The 23,830-nt window shown below is 48.9% G+C and overlaps 1 protein-coding gene and 1 long non-coding RNA gene across 4 annotated transcripts in view; one reads left to right on the top strand and one right to left on the bottom strand.

The window, feature by feature from the left end:
• The window catches only part of LOC140915842 (uncharacterized), a 13,982-nt gene extending 6,193 nt beyond the window's left edge, over positions 1–7,789 (bottom strand). The window contains exons 1-2 of the long non-coding RNA XR_012160298.1: positions 7,685–7,789; positions 6,213–6,347 (exon numbers count right to left, since the gene is read on the bottom strand). This is a non-coding gene — a long non-coding RNA (uncharacterized lncRNA). The remainder of the gene's footprint in view (positions 1–6,212; positions 6,348–7,684) is intronic.
• LOC140915841 (flavin-containing monooxygenase 5-like) lies at positions 6,081–23,830 on the top strand. 3 transcript variants are annotated; one of them, XM_073356302.1, is made up of 9 exons: positions 6,081–6,194; positions 9,310–9,488; positions 10,918–11,106; positions 11,542–11,704; positions 16,813–16,955; positions 18,670–18,869; positions 19,386–19,738; positions 20,719–20,791; positions 21,606–23,830. In XM_073356302.1, the coding sequence occupies exons 2-9, from the start codon at positions 9,348–9,350 to the stop codon at positions 21,949–21,951; spliced, it is 1,608 nt and encodes a 535-aa protein (XP_073212403.1). In that variant the 5' UTR covers positions 6,081–6,194; positions 9,310–9,347; the 3' UTR covers positions 21,952–23,830. The 3 variants fall into 3 exon arrangements, with proteins under 3 accessions (XP_073212403.1, XP_073212404.1, XP_073212402.1); XM_073356303.1 differs by lacking the exon at positions 6,081–6,194 and adding an exon at positions 6,925–6,945; XM_073356301.1 differs by lacking the exon at positions 6,081–6,194 and adding an exon at positions 8,313–8,466.

Raw genomic sequence — 23,830 nt, 5'->3', positions numbered from 1 at the left:
GAGTTGCCGGAAAAAAGCCTCGTCCACCTAATCCCCCTGGTCCGGTGGTCTATAGCAGACTCCCACCACGACATCACCCTTGTTGCTCACACTTCTAAACTTAATCCAGAGACTCTGAGGTTTTTCTGCAGTTTCATACTTGAGCTCTGAGCAGAATCATCCAACAACTGGTTGATGCAGAGAAAAAATTATACAATTCTTGGACAAATCCAAAAAAATAAACTGCTTCAACACAACAATCCATGGCAGACTGGCCAACAAGGTTGAGTGAGTATACAGCACATGGTATGTAATCAACCAAAGCATTGCGCTCTTTTATCTTTGCCTGCATCCCTGAATATTTGCCACTCATATTACTTGCATTGTCATGGCTTTGGCCATGACAAAGGCTGATGTCAATCTGATTTTTGGTGAGGAAACCAAGTAGGTATGAGGCAAGTTTCTCCCCTGTGTGGCTGGTGATGTTTATGAAGGTCTTGAAACGTTCAGCTGGTCCAATGGGTAGCACATAATGCAAGATGACAGTCAGCTGATCTACATGTGACACACCCAGTGTCGAGTCGACAGACACTGAAAAATATCCTACATCTTTGATCTCATCTACAATGGCTGATAGCATCATCTTTGCCAGCAGTGCAATGAATTCTCACAAATAATCTTTGATAAATATGTTGTATGGCCTTTTCCATGATTTGCGTGTTCATTGATGTGCTGAGCTAAGAAAGGGTCAAACTCAGCGATTAGCTCTAAAACACCAAGGTAATTGCTATTGTGTTTCGATCCAACAGTCTCATCTGCTCCACAGAATGGCAGATCATGCTCAGCAAGAAAAGCTATGGTTTCAACTACGCATCTGAGAACATTCTTCCAATAAGCACAAGCTTCCAAAAACTGGTTTTTCATTTGGGTATCAATTCTGCCACTTTCTTTCAGGCATGGTAGCTGCTAACTGACCATGTATGCTGCTTACTCCTTGCATGATTGGTAATGTATGCAGTATTCTTCAATGAAGCCTTCGCAGACCATTCCCCACTTTTTATTGCTGCCTGTTTTCTGATACCAAAAACAGTATACCGTCTTCTTAGAAGGCGAATAGATGAGCCATTCTCACTTGTCAATCTGTTTGTTAGGCTTCAGATATTCAAATACTGATTTGGTCAGATAAGGATTCTGGCTGGTTTACTCTCACTTTGTCAATGAAAAGTCAGCATCTAGATTCTCAAAAAGAAAAGGAGTACTTGTGGCACCTTAGAGACTAACCAATTTATTTGAGCATGAGCTTTCGAAATAAATTGGTTAGTCTCTAAGGTGCCACAAGTACTCCTTTTCTTTTTGCGAATACAGACTAACACGGCTGTTACTCTGAAACCTGTCATCTAGATTCTGGCATTTCTGTGGACCCTTCTCAGTCCAATATGCAATGAGATCTTGAGAAGTCATGTCCCACTCGCCTGGATCATTGGAGAAGTCTTCAGAGGAGTGGGGTGAGACTGCAGCTACAGGCTGCTCCTTTTCAACAGGCGCAGGTGCGGCGGGTTCACTTGGTATTCACCTGGACTTCCTCATCACCAGACTTAGTAGGAGGAAAAATTGTTAGGCAAGGAGGAGTACCTTTCAGCACTACATCTTGTCTTTGCCATCTTTCTTTGGCCTCCTTCAGTTTCTGCCATCCTCCTTTCTTCAACATTGTTTGTAATGTCCACTGTAGGCCTACTTTGTACAAAGTTCAATATTGCTTGGGCCCACAAACAGTTACTTAGCCCACAAAGACAAAATCACAACCACCAGAAATTGAATTCATAATCTTGATGGATTAATTTTGTACAAAGCAATATCTAAGGAGACAAAAAATTTCCGATGACTACACTGCTGTCACTCAGCTGTTACTTCAATATGTAATGGAGAGCATAAGGCTATAGCCTTATTAGCCTATGGGTTAATCCGGCCATGCTAAGGACCCTAGCCATGGAACAGGACCCCCTGGAGTGAGGCACTGCGCATACACAGAGCAAAAAGAAAGTCCTGCTTTTGGCCCATTGCCGCCAGTGTGCACCCCTAGGAACTGGACATCAGTATGAGCACTCCTTGTTTGAGAAGGGGGAAGCACCCTCTTCCTCTGTCTTCATACAAGGCACTGAACGATACTGTGCCTAGTATGGGCTAGATGCTTTCCATGCACTTACAGACAGCCCCTGCTCTGAGGAGCTCACAATCTAAAGGCAGAGGTCAGGGAAGGGGGAACAACAGCGGGCAACTTATATATAAACCAATGAGATTCACCATGGGCAGCATGGCAGTGGTGCATTGTGGTGTGTAGGAATAGGGTAGTTTCCCTTTAAATCATTTGTGAATCTGCTAGTGGTGCTCACTGCTAGAGGCACCAGTGCAGATATTTCTTGTGTGTATGAAATTCCAGTTCTCCCCTCTCCAGGAGGACCCTGTTCCAGTCCTTGCTCATCCTGCCCCCTGCAGGAACCTCAGCTTTCCCCCAGCAAGGGAGTCTCCCCGCTCTCTCACCCACACAGTGCATGAACCAGGGCCGCCAGGAGTTGGGTTGTCGGCAGACTGCCCTGCATGCCACTGTACGGGAACAGACTTCCCATGCACCAGTCACAACCACCATTTGCCCTTCCTCCTCGGTGTGTTTGTGTGGATTTAGTAAGCCTGGTTCTCTGGGACTCAGCTGTGCCTGGGCGGGGGGTGTTGTCTTTTCCTATTGCTTTTGTTGTGCAAGGAGCACAAGATGCAATGTGGCTCTGTAAGAGGGACTGAGCTGTGGATGTGGGAAGGGCCCATGGATGAGATCAGACCGCATCTGAGGGTTGCAGGGGAGAAGGGGATTGTGAAGGATCCACAGATGGGTGGACAAGGGCATTGGTAGGGACAAGGCAATGCAAAGCTTGATAAGGGAGGGTAAGTCGGGAGCAGCAGAGTTTTACTGAGTCTTGGAGGTGGTGACAGGAAGCGTAAATGTGATACGATACTGGATGGGAAACCAGTGGGGAGATTCCCGAAGGGGAGTTACGTGATCACACAGATGGGCAGGGCCAATGCACCTGGCAGCAGTGGCTTGTGTGGATGACCGGCCGTGACCTTCCACAGCATGTCAGAGCTTGGTCCCATGAGCAGGCGCAGGGAACTGCAGGAGTGGAAGTTGGGAGCAGGTCTGCAGGGGGCCCAGCATTCTGCATCACTGGCGAGGGCAGAGGTATTTTAATGTGTATCTCTTGGAGGGGCTCAGCAGCCGAGTCACCACAAAGGCACGAAGCTCCCCTTGTGGGCTGGCATAATCCATAAAGACTGTTCCTCAATCAGTGACAGCATTAGCATGTTGGAGGATGTGCTGGAGCACAGAGAAAATAGGCCAACTGCAATGAAACAATTGTCAGCAACAAATGATTGGAGCAGCTCTAATCGCAACTGTGCTGACATGGGCTGCAGCCAGGGGAATGGAATGTGGCATGTTTGTATCATGAAATGTCTTGTGTGTTTTGGAAGAGCTGGGCCAAAAGTGGGCCAATGTGTGTGACCCTAGGGTAAGTAGGCAGAAGTCACCAAGTGTCCCCGTGCCCTGTTTCTGGAGTTCTTCCTCCAGTTGTGGTTCATCTGTGACCTAACCCTGCCCTGGGGGAATCACTGGGCCTTTGGCTGCCTGTAAGTGTTGCTAGGGCCCTTGTGCTGAGTGGCTCTACTGGTGTTGGATGATGCGCACGCCCTGGGAATGCTGGATGCACCCCTTAGGCACAAGGGGATGGGAAATCCACATCCAAGGCAGAGGCACGGGCTGCTAGATCATATGAATGCACAGCCAGGCAAGCCATTGCCCCACTATGCTCACAACCCTGTCTGCTCTTCCCCCTGGGCATGCTTGCAGATGGGACCAACAGAGCCACTCTCTTGGTTAGCACACAGTGGGATGCTCCCCAGGCTGTAGAAGTGCTGCACAGGGCACCCACCATGCTCTTCTGGCATATAGGTACCGTGGGAACGCTAGGTCGAAGCAGAATGCCTTCCAGATGTTCTGGGGAAGACAGGCTTCTGGCCAGTTCAGTCCCTGTTCCAGACCCATGGACCAGCTGCCATGAGAGCGCCATCTCCAACACTCCCTGGACTCACCCATGTGGGTGGCAATGGGCAGTGAAATGTAGCAGTCATGGAGACTGACCTAGGCCCTTACATAGCTTGGGCCATTTTCATGAAGGGCATTGAACATCAGGGCAGCAGCCTCAAACTTGACTCAATATTCAACCAGGACCCTGCACAGGGAATGAAGCATTGGGGTCATGTAATTTCAGCAGCCCTGGGTGCTAACTAAGTGGGCTGCTGCATTTGGAGCAGTTTCATCCCTTGGGGTGCTGCACTGCGATCATTAAACCAGGAGCTCAAAACTGTGTAAATCTCCAGGGCCAAGTTCCAGAGGAAGAGATGATATTGCCTGGCCAGGCCAGCCTTTCCTATGCTGTAGCTGTCTGTGTGACTGGCAGCAAAGTCCAGGGGTACCCCAGTGTTGCAGACCAATTTGATAATCTGAAGGCAGAACAGGGCATTGTCCTGATGGCTAGAAGTTCTAGAAGATGTTCACTGTCCCCACCAACTTCACCTCCATCTTCACTGGGATTAGCTTCAGCCAGCTGCTGTTCATACAGTGCTGATGCCTCCCATGCATTTGGTTGTCTGGGAGCGAGTGGTAGAGCAGTGTATATAGGAAGCACCATTTTCCAAAGCACTTAGGTGCCTTAGTAGCCTAAGTCTTATTCTCAAGTGATGTAGGCACATGGGAGGTGCAGCGAGATTGACTTGCAGTGAGATTTGGGCCCCTAGATGGCTAGATAACTCTTGGTAAAAGGGACTTGGGCTCCTAAAGTCACTTTAGGCACTCTTGAAAATGTTATTGAGGGGAGGCAAGTCTTTAGAGGAACTCGTTATCCAAGGTGATGCATTTGAATGAAAGAGAAATAAACCTTTATGATGAACCAAAAGCGTAGAGGCTCTGGCAACCCAACAGGAAGTGTCCTGCTCCTGAAAACTCCATTCTGTTCGCTATAGGTTCCTATACCACCCTCGCCACCATCGTATCTGAGCACTGTCCCAGCGTGCATTAAGTGACATGACTAACATGTGGGTTCGTTCTCTCTCCTGCCGGGGGTAACTGTGTGGGCAGCAGAGTATTTGGGTTTGATAGGGATTTTTTCACTGTTGTGTGGAGCCAGCAGGTCTCTGCAGCAGCTGTTGTATCCCTATTTGGGGGAGAAGGGGGGTGTTTCCTTCTAGGCCATACCACGTGCATGAGAAGGGCAGAGATTTCCTTCATTTCCTCCTGCCAGAGGAACTGGTGATCTCGACATCACCATTTCCGACCTCATCACTAGAGCTGGGTGGAAGCTTTATCTGAAGACCTAAATCACTTGCACACTCAGATGGACAAGGATCTCACCAGGTGGAAGCCCCTGCAGCCTCTGTCTGTAACGGAAGAGGGGTACAAGAGAGTTGGGCACTGGAGCTGGATGAACAGGGGAAGTTCTCTGTAAACACCGTGGGGAGCTCTGACTCCTGGTTTGATCCCCGTTTGTATGGTTTGTTGTTCATTTTTCCATGAATATTTGTGCAACCAGGTTTGATTAGCACAAACGCTTGGAGAGAAACTTTGACTCATATGCCAGTGCATATTGGTACACACGGACACCTGTTTGTTAACCAGGTCTGTGACTGATGGTAGCCATTGCACCTTCCAGCATAACAGTACATGCATGGGAATGAAAAATTAATCCATCCGTCACTACGCACCTTCTTCTCCATGCAGAGGCACACGCTTGCCACTACCACGTTGTCCATACACCACAAGCAGCACCCCACAGCTGACTCACTAAATGTCTAGCACGTCCTTCCTCAAATACCCCCATAGTTTGCGCTGAGTAAAATCCTATGTTCATTTACCATGAGTTAGTGAAACACTGGATTTAGTCTGACAAGTGTCTGGTGTTTGCAAGTAAGGAAATTATTTTTTAACTCATGGAGGTAAATCTTGGGTTAGCAATTAACAGATGCCAAGTTAATGTGTTACTTATACAGGACCAAGAGTACAGCTCCCTCCTATAACGGGGGGGAACAAAGGATATGATTCTAGGGTAGAAGGCAGAAATTGACTGCGTGGACTCTGGCAGCACTGCTGAGCCAGCAGCTACTCGGGAGAGCAGGTACGTGGAGTGACTTACCTAGGTGCTGTTTCTGTAGCAGGTGCAGCGTAGTGTGGAATAGCACAGGAGTGTCCAGTTATGGGTTTGGCCAGGGAGTTTTAAGGAACAGCGCCAAGGGATTGTAGAATCCTAGCATCTGTGGGTCTTCAATGTCTGTTGGGATAGTAGGTGCTTTACAGCATGGCCAAGAGTTTTAGAAGTGACTATTCATTTTGGCAGCCTGACTAGAGACACCTTAAAGGGGCTGGATTTCAGAGGGTGGGTGCCCAGCACTCTCTCAACATCATATACTGTTCAGGTGACGCCAGCTGGTCCCCCCAAATCTTTGGGACCGGACCCTGTCGTCCATCTTACTCAGGAAAAATGAGCTTTCTAAACAAATCCTGCCTTGGACAGGAGGAGAGAGGCACTCCCTGAGCCGTTGGTAAGGTGCCAATTAAACAAGGTGTCGTGATCATTGCATCCTACACAGTTATGGACTCCACTGCTTGTCCCCAGCCCACACACAACATTGCCTGTGGAATCCTGCCCTTAGGCACGGAGAAGATGCACCTGCCAGGGTTTATGCAGTCCTCCTTGGTGCTAGGTTAAAGCCAGTGGAAGATTTATGGCAAGGTGTATCCAGGGGTGAAAGTAAGTCGAGTGACTTACTGGTACACTGGGGCCAGCTCTGGCCCCTGGAAGGGGCGGGCCCGAGGGCGGAAGGGGCAGGGCTGAGGGGGTCAGAGCCAGCCCCAGCCCACCCTGTATGGTAAGTGCCCCCCTCCTTCTCTTCCTCCTCCTCACCCCCCTCCCCCACTGGGATAGCAGCAGCAGCCTGGGGCTCCGGGGGCTATTTAAAGGGCCCGGGCTCCCCTGCTTCTACTGCTCCGCTACTTTAATTAGCCACCGGAGCCTTGGGGAAGTGGCGGGGCTCCAGTGGGTATTTAAAGGACCAGGGCAGCAGAGGCAGCTGGAGCCCCTCCCCTTTAAATAGCCCCTGGAGCCCCCGCTACGCCAGGGCTCTGGGAGCTATTTAAAGGGCCTGCGGCTCCCCTGCTTCTACCGCCCCGGTCCTTTAAATAGCCCCTGGAGCAGCGGTGGCGGGGCTCCGGCGACTATTTAAAGGGCCGGGGCGGTAGAAGCAGGGGAGCTCCGGGCCCTTTAAATAGCCGCCGGAGCCCCGCAGCCGCAATCCCAGGGCTCCAGCAGCGGGGCTCTGGAGTCAATTTAAAGGGCCTGGGGCTCCAGCCACTGCTGGGAGCCCCAGGCCCTTTAAATTGCCCCTTGGGGAAGCCGGGCTGCCCCAGTATGGTGCACCGGCTCTTGCCCCTACGCTGTACCGGGGCGTACCGGCTTACTTTCACCCCGGGTATAGCCTGCCAAATGTGTCTATGTTGTCTCTGGCACTGGTGCTCCTTCTGTTCAGAGTGAGCACTGATCAGCAGCCTTTTCCTGCACAACAATCTTCCTTAAGAATGACAGAAATAAGACCCAGGAAGTCAGCTTACCCAGACTCCCACGCTCTCCTCTCAGCAGGGCCGGCTCTAGGATTTTTGCCTCCCCAAGCAAAAAAAAAATTTGACCGCCGCCGCTTTTTTTCCGTGCCCTCCCACACCCCCGTCTCCGCTCCAATTCCGCCCCTTCCCCAAATCCCCGGCCCCGCCTCCTCACCCGGGTGTGTCTCATTTCCCCCCTCCCATTGCTTCCTGCGGCTCCCCCCAGCAACCCCTAGCTCACCTCCGCTCCGCCTGGTCCCCTGAACGCACCGCCGCTCCGCTTCTCCCCCCTCCCTCTCAAGCGGTGGTGGAGCGGCGATGGTGGAGCGGAGGCGAACTGGGGCGGCGGGGGCACATTTCTAGGGGCGGCAGGGCCGGCGCCAGAATGACACCCCTAGAAATGTGCCACCCCAAGCACCTGCTTGGTTTGCTGGTGCCCAGAGCCGGCCCTGCTTCTCAGTCCAGACCAGAGTCAGATTTTTTTCCTATGGTACTTTTTTTTATTGCATTCTCCAGTCCAGTTTTAAATGGGACTTCTCTCGTTTCCCCTGCTCTGTGGTTTTGTAGTTCTCACTGCCAGAAATATGTTGTTATATTTAACCTCATTTGTCTTTTCCTCAGGTTATGCCCATTTTACCCACTTGGATTCCACTAAATAAATCTTCTCCATCACAGCGTATGTCTCTCTATGGGGTGTGACTGCAGCATGTGCAGACATATTCGAGCTAGCTTTAATCTAGCTAGCTCAGGTACTGGAGCAGTGAAACTGTGGCAAAGCCTGCCTGGAAGCCTGGGTAAAACCCTATCTGCAATCACACCCCATGACCGCAATATAGATGTCCCCTTTGTGCTTAATCTTGTATTATCATATTCCTCACACCGGCCTTACTTAACCCACATTTACCTGTTTTAATCTTTCTTTAGCAAGATTCCTAAGAGGACTGGACATGTTGTATGCAGACTTGCATTAGTTAGGATTTAAAAGAGTTGCATAGAGAGAGACTCTATTCTCTGTTACACAGCTCTGTGTTAGCTTTCATTTGTTGCCATCTTGCACTGAAAACCATGGTCACCAACCTGTGACATATTTTGCCAAGCGCAGTTCTAATAAACTGAGTGTCCATGTCCACAAGCGGATAAAGTTTAGGTTACTTTGTTCTTAGACCTGTGCAATAGCACCTAAGGACCCCAGACGTGATCAGGACATAAAAGAAGAGACAGTCCCTGCTAGGAACAGTTTATAACCTACCATGATCATTCCAGATCAAAGAGCCTTAGGATTGCTTGCACAGGAAAACTGACCAGAATAGCTGTCCAGGAATAACTATCCCACTATAGCTCTTCCGGAATGGGTCTCCCTGGGGACACACTTATTCCGAGATACAATTGTCCACACAGAGAGTTACTGCGGAATAGCTATAGCCCTTTATATTCACTTCAACCTTCTTCCAGAATAACTTCCTCATGGAGACAAGTGCTTACTGTGGTTTAGTATCTTTGGCTGATCCAAAGAACAAAGCCATTTCTGGGTGGGATGCCTTTGCTGGACTGCTTGGCTCATGCAGAAGTTGTAGGGATTCTTCCTGCGGTAAAGCTGTAAATCACGTGAAAAGAAGAGGTATGTTTTCACTTCCCAGGATCCCTCCACAACTCTCAGCACCTCCTCCTGAGACAGATGGCCATGGCCAAAAAGAGGATTGCAGTCATCGGCAGTGGATCTAGTGGACTGTGCACCATTAAATGCTGTTTGGATGATGGGCTGGAGCCCATTTGCTTTGAGAGAAGTGAAGATATCGGGGGGCTCTGGAGGTTCAAGGTAGGTTTGAGTTCATCATGAGTTTGGGTGCTTTTCTTAATTATGGCTATTATTTATTATTTGTATTGCAACAGCACCAAGCAGCCACTGTCAAGCATCAGGACCCTCTTGTGCCAGGTGCTGTACAAACCCAGAACAAAGAGACTGAAATCTACTTATCAAATCGTATTATTATTTCGACTAGATGAAAGCCCATGCTGTCACACAGATGTAGTTTGTAACGTCCCTTTGTGTGTAAAAAAGCCAAAAATGGCTGAGAAATTTAAAAGCAGGATGGTAACAGACTGTCAGTCGCAGCGATGTCTGAACCTGGTGATAGTGTGAGCAAGAAGAACTCTCCGCCATGCTTGTGGCTGTTTCCATCACTTCACACTGACACAGCAGACATTCTAGGATTCAGAGTGACAATCCTGGAATCTTATCATATACAGAGTACCATGGGTGTGTGCAGGTATTAACAAGGTCTCTGCCCAGAGGAGGATGGCAAGGGTCTTTTCCACCTATCTGGAAGATGCAGTCACCTCACTCAGAGTGCAATTGTGGCTCTGGTTTAGGGCCTGATCCAAGGCACATTGAAGTCAGTGGAAAGACTCCCATTGATTTCAGTGGGCTTTCGATCAGGCCCTTGCTTCTGACAATCGGGTTGTTAGGAGGCTGGAGGGGAAAGGTCAGTGCAGCTTCAGCTCATAGCGAATCCTTTAGGTTGGAGAAGAACAAACCAGACTTATCCAGAAATGGGACAATGTTCCTTCCACAGGTGAGTGAAGGCTTCTCCCACAGCTCTGGTGCTGGAATCCTCAGGCTCCGCTCAGACAGATGGCCCCATCCTGCTTCCACTGAATTCAGTGGCAAAACATTGACTGATGTCCAAGGGGCACAGACAGGCAGGAGTCCACAGCAATGACAGGCTTCCTCTCCAGCTTCCTTTGCCCCAGTGAACTTCTGCTGCGTGGCTCACCCTCACCAGGCTGTTGTAGGGCTTCCCGTTTGTGCACGTCGATTGCAAATCTCTCTCCCTGCCACACCCTCGGTGTGGATCATTCACACCATCACGCGGAGACAGGGACATGCTGGCAAATGCCACCAGAAGAAGCTTTCCAGAGGGTGTGGTGTCAACACAGGGCATGGAGGGTGTTTGTTTGTGTCCAATAGGTGAGAAGGGGCTTGTGGGGGCTGAGGCTGTGCATGTGATGGGGGTGGGGTAGAGGGAAAGACCTGTCGTGTGTGTCAGCAGGTGCTTTAAATCAAAGATGGAGAGAAATGTATAGGATGCTCAAGGTATAGTTCTGCGGAGCAGGGAGGCTGCCACGGCAACAACTGTATTAGGGGAGATCACACCACCTATGTTTTCATGCTGCCTTCATTGCTACAGCTGTACTTTCCAGAGTCAATATTCAAAAGCAATGTCCATGTTCTCCCGCTCCTGCAGGAGAACCCCGAAGAGGGCAGGGCCAGCATCTACAAATCTGTCATCATCAACACCTCCAAGGAGATGATGTGCTACAGTGACTTCCCCATCCCGGCCGATTTCCCCAACTACATGCACAACTCCAAAATCATGAAGTATTTCCGCATGTACGCCGAGCACTTCGACCTTCTGAAATACATCCGCTTCAAGGTGAGGAGAGCTGGCCCAGAGAGCAGGGATAGGACTCTCTCTCTCTCTCTCTCTCTCTCTCTCTCTCTCTCTCTCTGTGAACGCGCATGCACAGGTGGTGAAAGACCTGGGTGAAAGAACCCGCTCCTCTCCCCCCGATGAGGAAACATCTCACACTCATGGAACAGGGAGATCCTTTTGTCTGGGGGCTGCCTGGCAGAAGTTACAGCCCAGGTCCCAGGAGCTGCCATAGCCCTACTCCCTATAGGAGCCAGTGAATCTGCAGACGCTGTGAGGCAAAACCCAGCAGAGCCCAACTGGCCTCCTGCTGCTGGTCCCAGCTGTGTGCTGGCCTTGTGCTTCCTGGCTGGGTTGCTGACTCAAGCACGGGGAGGAGGTTAGCGTCAAGGATGAAATTTCCTGGTGCCAGCTAAGTGAGTGCCCTTTTCCTACCAGACCACTGTGGTCAGTGTGACAAAGCGCCCGGATTTCTCCTCCACGGGCCAGTGGGATGTTGTCACGGAGTCTGAGGGGAAGCAGGAGTCGGCTGTCTTTGATGGGGTCATGGTTTGCACCGGCCATCACACCAACGCCCATCTGCCACTGGACTCCTTCCCAGGTACGTCGCAGAGCGGGAAGGGAAAGGGCCTTAGATGAGCCGTGACTTTCCAAAGGGATAAATAGAGGGAAAGCAATGAGCACGTGCTCCCGGGCTGGTGCTGGGACATCCTGAAAGGTGCAATTCAGAGGACACAAAGCCCAAATCGTTACGTAGCTTCCAAAGCCACAGGCAGTACAGCAGATACACCGAGCCACTCAGGAACATGCCAGTGAGGGAAGAAGAGCAGATACAGTAGTCATGTAGCTCTATGGCAGTGGTTCTCAAACTTTTGTATTGGTGACCTCTCTGAGTGCGACCCCCTCTTATGAATTAAAAACACATTTTTTTAATATTTAACACTATTGTAAATGCTGGAGGTGAAGGGGGGTTTGGGGTGGAGGCTGACAGCTCGCAACCCCCCACGTAATAACCTCACGACCCCAGTTTGAGAAGCCCTGCTCTATGGCTGTCTGGCTTCTCTTGATGGAAGAAAGTACTTTCTTCGCTGTTTCAGCTAGCACTGCGGTATCAGACTCTTCCCTTTCTGTTAGGGGTGCTGAGCCCCAGGAGCTTTATGAACCTCTCAAACTGCTTTTTGGGGTTGGCAAAACTGTTTCCTGATCACAAACTCATTTGAGCCTGTGCCCCTTCCCATCTGCCACTCCAGCTACTCAGAACCTCTGGTGTTCCAGCCACAAGCCAATCTGTGCCGTGTGAAATTTAATACTGCAAAGTGCAAGGTCATGCACTTGGGGACTAACAACAAGAATTTTTGCTATCAGTTGGAAGAAACAGGAGGAGAAGAAAGATTTAGTATTGATTGATCGTGGGATGACTGAGCTACCACTGTGATGTGGTTGTGAAAAAGGCTAATGCAGTCCTAGAATGTAAGCAAGGCATTTCCAGTAGAGACAGGGGAGAGTTAGCACCATTCCATTATACAAGGCGCTGGTGAGACCTCATCTGGAATACTGTGTGCAGTTCTGGTCTCCAATCTTTAAAGAAGATGTATTCAAACTGGCACAGGTGCAGAGAAGGGCTACTAGGATGATCAGGGGAATCTTATGAGAGAAGACTCAAAGAGGTTGGCTTTTTTAGCTTAACCAAAAGAAGGCTGAGGGAACATATAATTGCTTTCTATAAATGCATCAGAGGGATAAATACTAGGGTGGGAGGAGAGGAGTTATTTAAGTTAAGTGCCAGTGTGAACACAAGAACAAATGCATATAAACTGGCCATCAGCAAGTTTAGGCTTGAAATTAGACAAAGGTTTGTTACCCTCAGAGGAGTGAATTTCTGGAAGAGCCTACCAAGGGGAGCAGTGGGGGCAAAAAACCTAATTGACTTCAGGACGGAGGTTGATAAGTTTATGGAGGAGATGGTATGATGAGACTGCCTACAATGGCATATAGTTGATACATGACTGCTAGCAGCAAACATCTCCAGTGGCTGGTGATGGGACACTAGATGGGAGGAGTTACTGATAGAGAATTCTTTACCAGTTGTCTAGCTGGTAGGTCTTGCCCGCATGCTCAGGGTTCAACTGATCACCATAGAGCTTTAAACTAGGAATCTGGGGGAGATGGTTGGAAGATGTCCAGGTAATCTCCACGCCAGATTTTAACATTGAGAGGGAAGAAAATGAAGTAAGCAAGGATACAGCCGTGGGTAGGAGAATGGACACAAGGAGGAAGGATAGCGTACATACCAGTCTAATAGGTGATACTGGCGGTAGAATGCCTGTGCCTAATTGGGTAAAGAATGTGAGCAAGGCCAAACAGCAAAATTAAGATGTTTGTACACTAATGCGAGGAGCCTAGGTAACAAAATGGAGGAACTACAGCTACTGGGGCAGGAAGTGAAACCAGATATTATAGGGATAACAGAAACATGGTGGAATAGTCGTCATGACTGGACTACAGGTATTGAAGGGTATGTGCTGTTTAGGAAAGACAGAAATAGAGGCAAAGGTGGTGGAGTACACTGTATTTCAGTGATGAGGTAGATTGTAAAGAAATAAGAAGTGATGGAATGGATAAGACAGAGTCTGTCTGGGCAAAAATCACATTGGGGAAGAAAACTACTACAGCCTCCCCTGGGATAGTGCTTGGGGTGTGCTATAGACCGCCGGGATCTGATTTGGATATGGATAGAGCCCTCTTTAATGTTTTTAATAAAGTAAATACTAATCGGAATTGTGTGATCATGGGAGACTTTAGCTTCCCAGATATAGATTGGAGGGCAAGTGCTAGTAATAATAACAGGGCTCAGATTTTCCTGGATTCGATAGCTGATGGATTCCTTCACCAAGTAGTTGCTGAACTGCTGTAAACTGCTGTAAACTCAGGGGTTGTACCGTATGACTGGAGAATTGTTAACATAGTTCCTATTTTTAAGAAAGGGAAAAAAGTGATCCTGGTAGCCTGTTAGTTTGACATCTGTAGTATGCAAGGTCTTGGAAAAAAATTTGAAGGAGAAAGTAGTTAAGGACATTGAGGTCAATGGTAACTGGGACAAAATACAACATGGTTTTACAAAAGGTAGATCGTGCCAAACCAACCTGATCTCCTTCTTTGAGAAGGTAACAGATTTTTTTAGACAAAGGAAATGCAGTGGATCTAATTTGCCTCGATTTCAGTAAGGCATTTGATACAGTTCCACATGGGGAATTATTAGTTGAATTGGAAAAGATGGGGATCAATATGAAAATTGAAAGGTGGATAAGGAACTGGTTAAAGGGGAGACTACAGCGGGTCCTACTGAAAGGTGAACTGTCAGGCTGAATAGAGGTTACTAGTGGAGCTCCTCAGGGATCGGTTTTGGGACCAATCTTATTTAATCTTTTTATTATTGACCTTGCCACAAAAAGTGGGAGTGTGCTAATAAAGTTTGCGGATGATACAAAGCTGGGAGGTATTGCCAATTTAGAGAAGGACTGGGTATCATACAGGAGGATCTGGATGACCTTGTAAGACTGGAGTGCTAGTAATAGGATGAAATTTAATAGTGAGAAGTGTAAGGTCATGCATTTAGGGATTAATAACAAGAATTTTTGTTATAAACTGGGGACCCATCACTTGGAAGTAACAGAGGAGGAGAAGGACCTCGGAGAATTGGTTGATCACAGGATGAGTATGAGCCGCCAATGTGATATGGCCATGAAAAAACCTAATGCGGTCTTGGGATGCATCAGGTGAGGTATTTCCAGTAGAGATAAGGAGGTGTTAGTACCATTATATAAGGCACTGGTGAAACCTCACCTGGAGTACTGTGTGCAGTTCTGGTCTCCCATGTTTAAGAAAGATTAATTCAAACTGGAACAGGTACAGAGAAGGGCTACTAGGATGATCCGAGGAATGGAAAACCTGTGTTATGAAAGGAGACTTAAAGAGCTTGGCTTGTTTAGCCTAACTAAAAGAAGGTTGAGGGGAGATATGATTGCTCTCTATAAATATATCAGAGGGATAAATACCATGGAGGGAGAAGAATTATTTAAGCTCGGTACCAATGTGGACACAAGAACAAATGGATATAAAACTGGCCATCAGGAAGTTTAGACTTGAAATTAGATGAAGGTTTCTAACCATCAGAGGAGTGAAGTTCTGGAACAGACTTCCAAGGGAAGCAGTGGGGGCAAAAGACGTATCTGGCTTCAAGACTAAGCTTGATAAGTTTATGGAAGAGATGATATGATGGGATAACCTAATTTTGGCAATTAATTGATCTTCAATTATTAGCTGTAGATATGCCCAATGGCCTGTGATGGGATGTTAGATGAGGTGGGATCTGAGTTACTACAGAGAATTCTTTCTTGGGTGTCTGGCTGATGAGTCTTGCCCACATGCTGAGGGTTTAGTTGATCACCATATTTGAGGTCAGGAAGGAATTTTCCTCCAGGGCAGATTGGCAGAGGCCCTGGGGGTTTTTCGCCTTCCTCTGCAGCGTGGGGCACGGGTTACTTGTTGGAGGATTCTCTGCACCTCGAAGTCTTTAAACCACGATTTGAGGACTTCAATAGCTCAGACATAGGTTAGGGGTTTGTTACAGGAGTGGGTGGGTGAGATTCTGTGGCCTGTGTTGGGCAAGAGGTCAGACTAGACAATCATAATGGTCCCTTCTGACCTTAAAGTCTATGATTCTGTGATTCTAAGATTTGGAGTTGGAAAGGATTTCCCCGCAGATCAGATTGGCAGAGACCCTGGCAGTTTTTCACCTTCCCTGTGCAGCACGGGCCATGTGTCACTTGCAGGTTTAAACTAGTGTAAATGGTGGATTCTCTGTAACTTAAGCCTTTAAATCACGATTTGAGAACTTCAGTAACTCAGCCAGAGGTTATGGGTCTATTACAAGAGCAGTTGGGTGAGGTTCTGTGGCTTTTAGTGTGCAGGAAGTCAGCTTATATGATCATCATGGTCCCTTCTGGCCTTAAAGTCTATGAATCTATGCTGGGGCAGGAGGGAAGACTCCCCTGAAAGCTTAGCTGCTACAGCAGAGTCTCTTGTATTCGTTTTATCCCTTCCCTTCTTTGCTCCTTATCCCCACACCTCGCACTCCGTTATTACTCTGAGGCAAGGCTCCAACCCACACACCAGCTCCTATACACTGGGTACCTGGCCAGAGCAGTGTAAAGAGCCCCGAAAGCCTCGGTTCCAGCTGGGGGACAGTTCCTCTGGTACAGACGCTGCAGAAGATGGCTATATGGCTGCCTGTACAATCCCCGGCTTGGGGGGCGTGCCAGGGGACAGGCTGACAGTGGCGTTAGCCTCAGGGTGGAAATCTAGAATGCAGCACTGTGGTTCATAGGGGAACGTGGGGAACTGCCATAACTTAGATAGACCAGGGGCATCTCCAGCCCCCCAGAGCAGCTCAGGGTCAGAAAGGTGCAAGACTGATTTCAGTCCATCTTCGCTCAACCTTTCCCCTGGGGTGATGGGTCTGTGGTGCACCTCTTAGAGGTGCAGCCCAGAATGTCACTCTGGTCCCCACCCACACAGTCTCCCTCAAACAGGGGATATCCCCCTCACTGTTTTTGTTGAGCTCCAGAACCACAATGTTCAAGTGGGCAAAGACACAGGCCAAACACCCGTACTGCCCAGAGCCTAAGCTGCTCCGCTCTCTCCTGGCAGGGATTGAAAAGTTCAAAGGCCGCTACTCTCACAGCAGGGATTACAAGAACCCTCAGGCATTCTCGGGGAAGAGAGTCATAGTGATCGGCATTGGCAATTCAGGAGGGGACCTGGCCGTGGAGCTCAGCCATGAAGCTGATCAGGTTTGGTTCAAGAGGACGGCTCTCTCGTTCATGGCACAGTGCAGCACCCCCCACCTCACTAGGCTAAAGGCAGCAGCACTGACCAATACACCGCACCACCACACAAACCCCAGAAACACCTAAACTAAGGTCCTGACCCAACCTCTGCTGAAGTCAATGGAAAGACTCCCATTTGAAGCAGCCCCTAAATGCAGAGAGGAGATATGAAAGTTTATTCGGTTCATCAGAGTTAGTATCAAAGCGTCATCATGGGCAATCTTCACTTACCGAGTGGATGTAATGGACATAGGGAATTGCCTACAGCTGTTAGTTGTTTGGCAGCTGCCATCTTGGCCTACAGCAGGGATGGAACTAGGCCCTTCCAGAGCTACACTCCACCAGGAGCTAGAGAGACCAGTGCTACAGCTAGGGACTGTAGCAGAGTCCTAGCCACTGTAGACTGGGTACAGGGTGGGACACAACGCACACCGACCAGCAGGTTATCCACAATGCTGTGCCCTCAAAGTAGCATGTCCCACTTCCTCATTAGCCCATCTGTCCCTGCCTACCTGAACCTTGCATAGAGTCATTGGGAGGTGCCTGCAGTGACATCCCTACCAGCCTTGCAGGAGACCAGAGATGGCAGGAAATCAGACGTGGCCAGGGAAGAGCTGGGTGTTGTGTTGAAAGATGTCAGAAGCCTCCTTGGTTTGAAGACTAGAGCAGTCACTTCAATACAAGAGGGTTTGGGCACAAGCTGCAGGGGAAATAAATGCAGAGGAAGGAAACAGAACTATGGGCAGATGAAAGAAAAGGTGGCAAGGTTTAACAAGGAGAACAGGGTCACTAGTGCCCAGAGCCCTTTCACAGCAGGTCCAGCCAGCTGCCCACTAGCAGCCCAGCGTTCCCCAGGGCATCCCAGAGCATCAGTGTGTCTAGCAGTGACAGGATGCACAGCAGAAGTGGAGGGTCAGGGAAGGTCCCTGTAATGAGACATGTCGCCCCCTATAGGAACGTTCAGTGATGTCTGGGTTAAGGATACTGATCTGGGAGCATGGGCCAGTCGTTTCCAAAACTGTCCTAGGCCGAGGCCTGTCCTTTGTGTGATCCCACAGTGCCATTCGCTGGGGTTGCACACAGCCATAGACTCCCTTCTCTGGGTGCGTGGCAGATGTCCAGCCAGAGCCTGACAGCAGGGCTCTCAGCAATGGGGCAGCACAGACCGTGACACCACAGAGCCCACAGATAGCAATGCGGTGTCGGCCCTAAGCACTGGCTGCACCCTGCCGGGCATAGAGCAGACAACTGCTATGTGCAGCCTGCTCTGTTACACAGCCAGGGACCGAGGTCACAGCTCAGTGAGGTTCCTAAGAGTTCCAGCCAGGCTTCTCTCTGAGATCCCCAAAACCTCCAGTGAGACTACAGCTGGGAGTCGGAGGCAGGGGATGTCAGTGGAAATCATGCCTGGGGGGATGCCAGTGGGAACCAGGGCCGAGTGGGCAGGGATGAAGATTAAGACTGTCAGCTCTTTGGGGCAGGAACGTCCCTCACAATGTGGCTGTACAAGTGTCCAGCACACTGGAGTTGATCTCAACTGGGGCCTGTATTACTCACCCTATTGCAGATAATAACTCATGACCGTAACAATCCCTGACAATGCCATGAAGTGCCAAGTAGCGTGACCCAGTACAGTATGTGTCAATGTCCAAGAGAGCTCTCTTTCTCCACTGTCTAGGTCTTCCTCAGCACCAGGCGTGGGGCATGGGTGCTGAATCGTGTTGCGGAGCAAGGGTACCCTGTGGACATAGTGCTCTCCACCAGGTTTAAAGCCTTTTTCAAGCAGATGTTGCCTACATCCATGGTTAACCAATGGGCGGAGAACATCGTAAATGCAAGATTCAACCACGCACACTATGGTCTAAGGCCTCAGCACAGGTGCTTTCAAACACCTCAGCCTGCTGAGGCAGGATGACAAATCATTGGCGTTAGATATAAAACACTGAGGTCTTGACTTCTCCCTTCCACCATCACTGCACTTGGGTAGGGGTGGGAGGGTAATTCTGTGTTTCCTGTGTTCTGGCACCAAGAAGGGCCCAACCCAGCTGTCAGGGTATGTTAGAGCATCCTCAGAGCTTACGCCCTCCTTCCTGTGACCATTGGGAAGAATGGCCATAGGGCGGTACCTCCTGCCTGGGGGTAACCTCAGGAGGCTGTTTCTGCCCCCTTTAAGGGTCCATTACGCTACTGGAGCCATAATGGACACCAAGCATCTTCAAATAGCCTTTTGCACTCATGCTGCTAGTAATACGGCTGTGCTGCCTGAGCCAAATTCTAACATTGAGACTAGTAACAAAGGAGAGGAGACCTGATCATCGCACTGATCCTCCCCCACTTTCAGAGGTACGCCATTTGCCCAGACAGATCTTGACACACTTTCTCTTTGCCATGCAGGATTATGAGCCAACACCCAACTATCAACGATGACCTGCCGAACCGCATCATCTCTGGCAAAGTGCTGGTGAAACCGAACATCGGGGAGTTCACTGAAACTGGCGTCATCTTCGAAGACGGCACCAGAGAGGAGGACATTGATGCAGTTTTCTTTGCTACGGGATACAGCTTCTCTTTCCCCTTTCTCCAGGACTGTGTCAAAGTGGTCAAAAACCAGGTCTCCCTGTATAAATTCATCTTCCCTCCTCACCTGGAGAAGCCAACTCTGGCTTTCATTGGTCTCATCCAGCCACTGGGGGCCATCATGCCCCTTGCAGAACTCCAGAGTCGCTTGGCCACACAAGTGTTCAACGGTACGTGAACCAAAATGCAGGAAATAGCCCGGGGTCTCTGGACTATAGAGCTCTCCGAAACCCTAAGCCTGTGTTAGTAAAGAGCCTTGCTGGATTGGTATGGTACTAGCTGAATTCAGCAGAGCTGTGCAGTCCCTGGGCTGGCAGGTGGCAGCAGTACCCGTATGAGTGCCATGATGATGAGCCAGCCCATGTCCCTCTCCACGATAGTGCTGTTTCAATCCCAAGTATTTGAGGTGGTTGGGCCTTCACTCCTCCCATTTTGGAAGCATGGAAGCGTTGTGATCCCAGGAAATGGGGGAGAGGAGTCACAGGAAGTACTGAAGCTGTGGGGAAGGAATCTCAACTCTAGATCCAGGCAGGTCCCTGACAAAGATAGACAGGCCCGTCGATAACAATTCCAGGCCCCAGAGCAGAACAGTCAATGGGCCCCCAGGCCCGGTGTGGTGTCGCCACATGGGGGCGGAGCTGGATCACTTGCGGCAGCTGGTGCACGCACGCACAAGCCACGCCCGTGCGGACATGGTCCGCCTGATATTTGGACTGTGCTGCACCTCTGCTGGCTGGTGCCCAGTGAGCTGCTGCCGGCTGTGCTGCTGGTGCCCAGTGAGCTTCTGCCAGCTGCGCTGCTGGGCGTGCTACCACGGCAGCAGCCGGGGGCCCCAGGCCCTTCTAAATCGCCTGAACCCCTGGGCAGTTGCCCCCTTTGGCCCCTCCCCTGACAGCAGGCCTGAAGATAGACTGTCTTACCGCCACATCTCTCACAGAATCTGGCTGCCCACTGTGCTCCAGGAGCTCCAAGCTCTGGACTTTGGGGACACAAAGTCATCACGGCCTTCCCAGCCCAGGGTGCAGTGCTTCCTGTAGGAAACAACGACTTCCCCCATCCCTCACACACAGAGCTCTCTCTGGAAATGGCTGATCCCCCTCTTGAAGGAGCCAGACACATCTCTGCTCATACTCTGGCTTTTCCCTTCTAGGGCAGATCAGGTTGCCCACAGCAAGCGACATGATGGCCGATATTACACAGAAGAAAGACGAAATGGAAAAACGGTAGGAACCTTTATGTGAAGTAATAATTACTGGGCATGCTTGGAAGGAGTCTTTCCCTGAGAATGTCTTAAGTTTCTATCATTCTCTAACATACCTCCAATGTGTCATCAATTTGTTGTAAAGAGTAAGGTATTTCCAGCTTTAGCTCTCTTCGTTAAAATTTATCTGTAAACAATTATTTGATCTGGAATTCTTCTCCCATCTCTATCTTCCTTCCACACATAAATGTGACATAAAAGAACAAGATTAAATATTATAATTATAGCTGTAGAAAACTAAGCAGTATGATCCTCATCCCTATCCCCCAGATCGTGGCTGAATCCAGCAGCGAATAGGGGAGAAAATCTTGTTTCAGCCAATAGAAGGAGATAAGGACTCACCCTCTCTGCAGACATCCCCCACCTGGAGAAGTTCTTCCTAAGACTGTCAGATCTTCTGGCACTTGAGCCCCACGTTAGGCACCACTTTTAAAATCAACCTATATAAAACTGACGGTGGAGTTGGAAGACGGGGCTTTCAGTGCTAAAAGCACATATCTTACCAATTGAGCAAACTCCATTTAGCAACCACATAAATCTCTTCTGGAGACCTGCCATTAGAAGGGGGCAAAGACACTTATACCCACCTGGCATGGGTTACGACTTCACATGGAATCGTGACCCAGCTTTTCCTTTAATTCCAGTTATAGTGGGAATTAATTCCAGAGGCAGAAATTCTCCAAATTTGGTGCCCCTCAAGAATGTCATTTCCTGGTCAGTGCAGTCTCCATTTGATCACACTACAAGGGCACCCACACATCTCTCTCTTATTTCAGGTATGTAAAAAGCCCGCGCCACACTATCCAAGTGGATTATGTTGAATACATGGATGAACTTGCCTGCCTGGCAGGAGTCAAGCCCAACCTGCTGTCTCTCTTCCTCACGGATCCAAAGCTTGCCATGGAGGTTTTCTTTGGCCCCTGCACGCCATACCAGTACCGCCTGAGAGGGCCAGGGAAATGGGATGGAGCCAGGAAAGCCATCCTGACCCAGAGAGAACGGATCATTAAACCTCTGAAAACCAGGGCAGTAGGAGATTATACCCACCACACCTCAATGCCCAATTTGTTTAAGATAGTTGGTGCCATTGCTCTCTTTGCTATAATTATTGCTTATTTTTAAATTCTTATTCTCTACATGGTTACACAGGAAAAGGGGATTATGTAAAATGTGATTACCTGGTTTCTGTTGGTTTCTAATTTGCTCCCTGCAACTTTATCACACATCCAGTGTAACCGTCCACTTCCACTCATGTGTTGAGAATTTCCTCCCTCTCAACTATTGCTGCTGATTATTTTGTCTGCTGTCACTGTCTGCTGTTGTGTTAGAGATCTTTGGTTCCATTAAGTATTCCTTAGGCTGCTAGCTGGTATGATTATAAAGACCACAGACAGGCACAGATGTTAATAGCTCAGGAAGTTTAAGTGGGGCCATTGTGACATGAGACATAATCAGTCACCACCCTTCCTCTATAGGTAATCTGTATGCAACAATTCCATTGCATTGTAATGTCTCAGCGGCAGGAAGGAGACTGCACACATATGTCAAGAGTTCTCCGTGGTAGGCTACTGGGCCCAACTCTCACTGCTCTTTTACTGATTGCTTGGCCTCTTGCTAGTTTGGGCACCAGTGCCTGAAATGGCACTTCTGCCTTGGATCTACTGCACATTGAGGTGGTGCTGCTGGGGTACCTGAGGCAGGAGCACAGGGGAAGCCCTTAATCTGCAGAGACATTGGGATTGAGGGACTTAATGAGTGGGTGAAAATGTAATGGAGTGTGGGGTTGAATCCAGAACAGTGAGGGGTTGTGCCACCACTTGCCCCGTAACCCTGGGTCACAATGCTTTGTTGTTGTAGCTCACAGCCTGGGATGCTCACAGCCACCCGACAAACATGCAGGTCTCACCCTGTCTGTCTTGTGCTAGACAGCCCTGGTTCAGCAGCTCTGACCCCAGAACTGTCTACAGTTCCTCTCCGGCTTCCACCAGCCTTCGTTACAACCAGCAAGGTGGCCCCAACACACTCCCAGTCCTGAATTTCCCTAGCCCAGGTCCTCTGTAATCTCCAGCCTTCTCCTGGACAGTTCAGAGAAATTATAAGGGCCATTTCTTCCTCCAGAGACACAATTAACAGCCTCATTAACTGGAGCTGACAATCACTTTAATTCAAATGCAGCACTGTAGGTTTCAATTAATAGTAAAACCAGTTCATTAACAAAGGAAGATAGGAATTGAACTGAGTTCAAGTATGAGATAAAGTTAGAAATGATTACAAGCAAATAAAAGTGAAAACATCTCTAAAACTTAATCTAGCAAGGTACAATCTTTGCCTAAGCAGGTTTCTCACCTATATTCAATTTCTGAGACTGCAGCCCCCCGTTGGATGAAGGCCCCATCTTTCTCAGCTTGTAAGAGCTCTGTTCTGTTGTGTCTGTCAAATGATGGCTGCCAAAGATGGCTTCTGTCTTTGCTTGAATCTTCCCAAATTCAATGACTTTGTTTCAAGAAGCATGATGACCTCATGCTATTCTTCCCTTTTCTGTGGGCTTCTGTCATAAATATAAAGGGAAGGGTAAACACCTTTAAATCCCTCCTGGCCAGAGGAAAAACCCTTTCACCTGTAAAGGGTTAAAAAGCTAAAATAACCTCGCTTGTACCTGACCAAAATGACCAATGAGGAGACAAGATACTTTCAAAGCTGGAGTGGGGGGGCGCAAAACAAAGGTTCTCTCTATCTGGGTGATGCTTTTGCCGGGGACAGGAGTGGAGTCTTAGAACTTAGTAAGTAATCTAGCTAGATATGCGTTAGATTCTGTTTTGTTTAAATGGCTGATAAAATAAGCTGTGCTGAATGGAATGTATATTCCTGTTTTTGTGTCTTTTTGTAACTTAAGGTTTTGCCTAGAGGGATTCTCTATGTTTTGGATTTGATTACCCTGTAAGGTATTTACCATCCTGATTTTACAGAGGTGATTCTTTTACTTTTTCTTCAATTAAAATTC

The sequence above is a fragment of the Lepidochelys kempii genome, chromosome 8 (genome assembly GCF_965140265.1).
Source record: "Lepidochelys kempii isolate rLepKem1 chromosome 8, rLepKem1.hap2, whole genome shotgun sequence".
In the NCBI taxonomy this organism is placed as follows: Eukaryota; Metazoa; Chordata; order Testudines; family Cheloniidae; genus Lepidochelys; species Lepidochelys kempii.
Note: the sequence above shows the minus strand (reverse complement) of the source record. Positions and strands in the feature narration are given on the sequence as shown.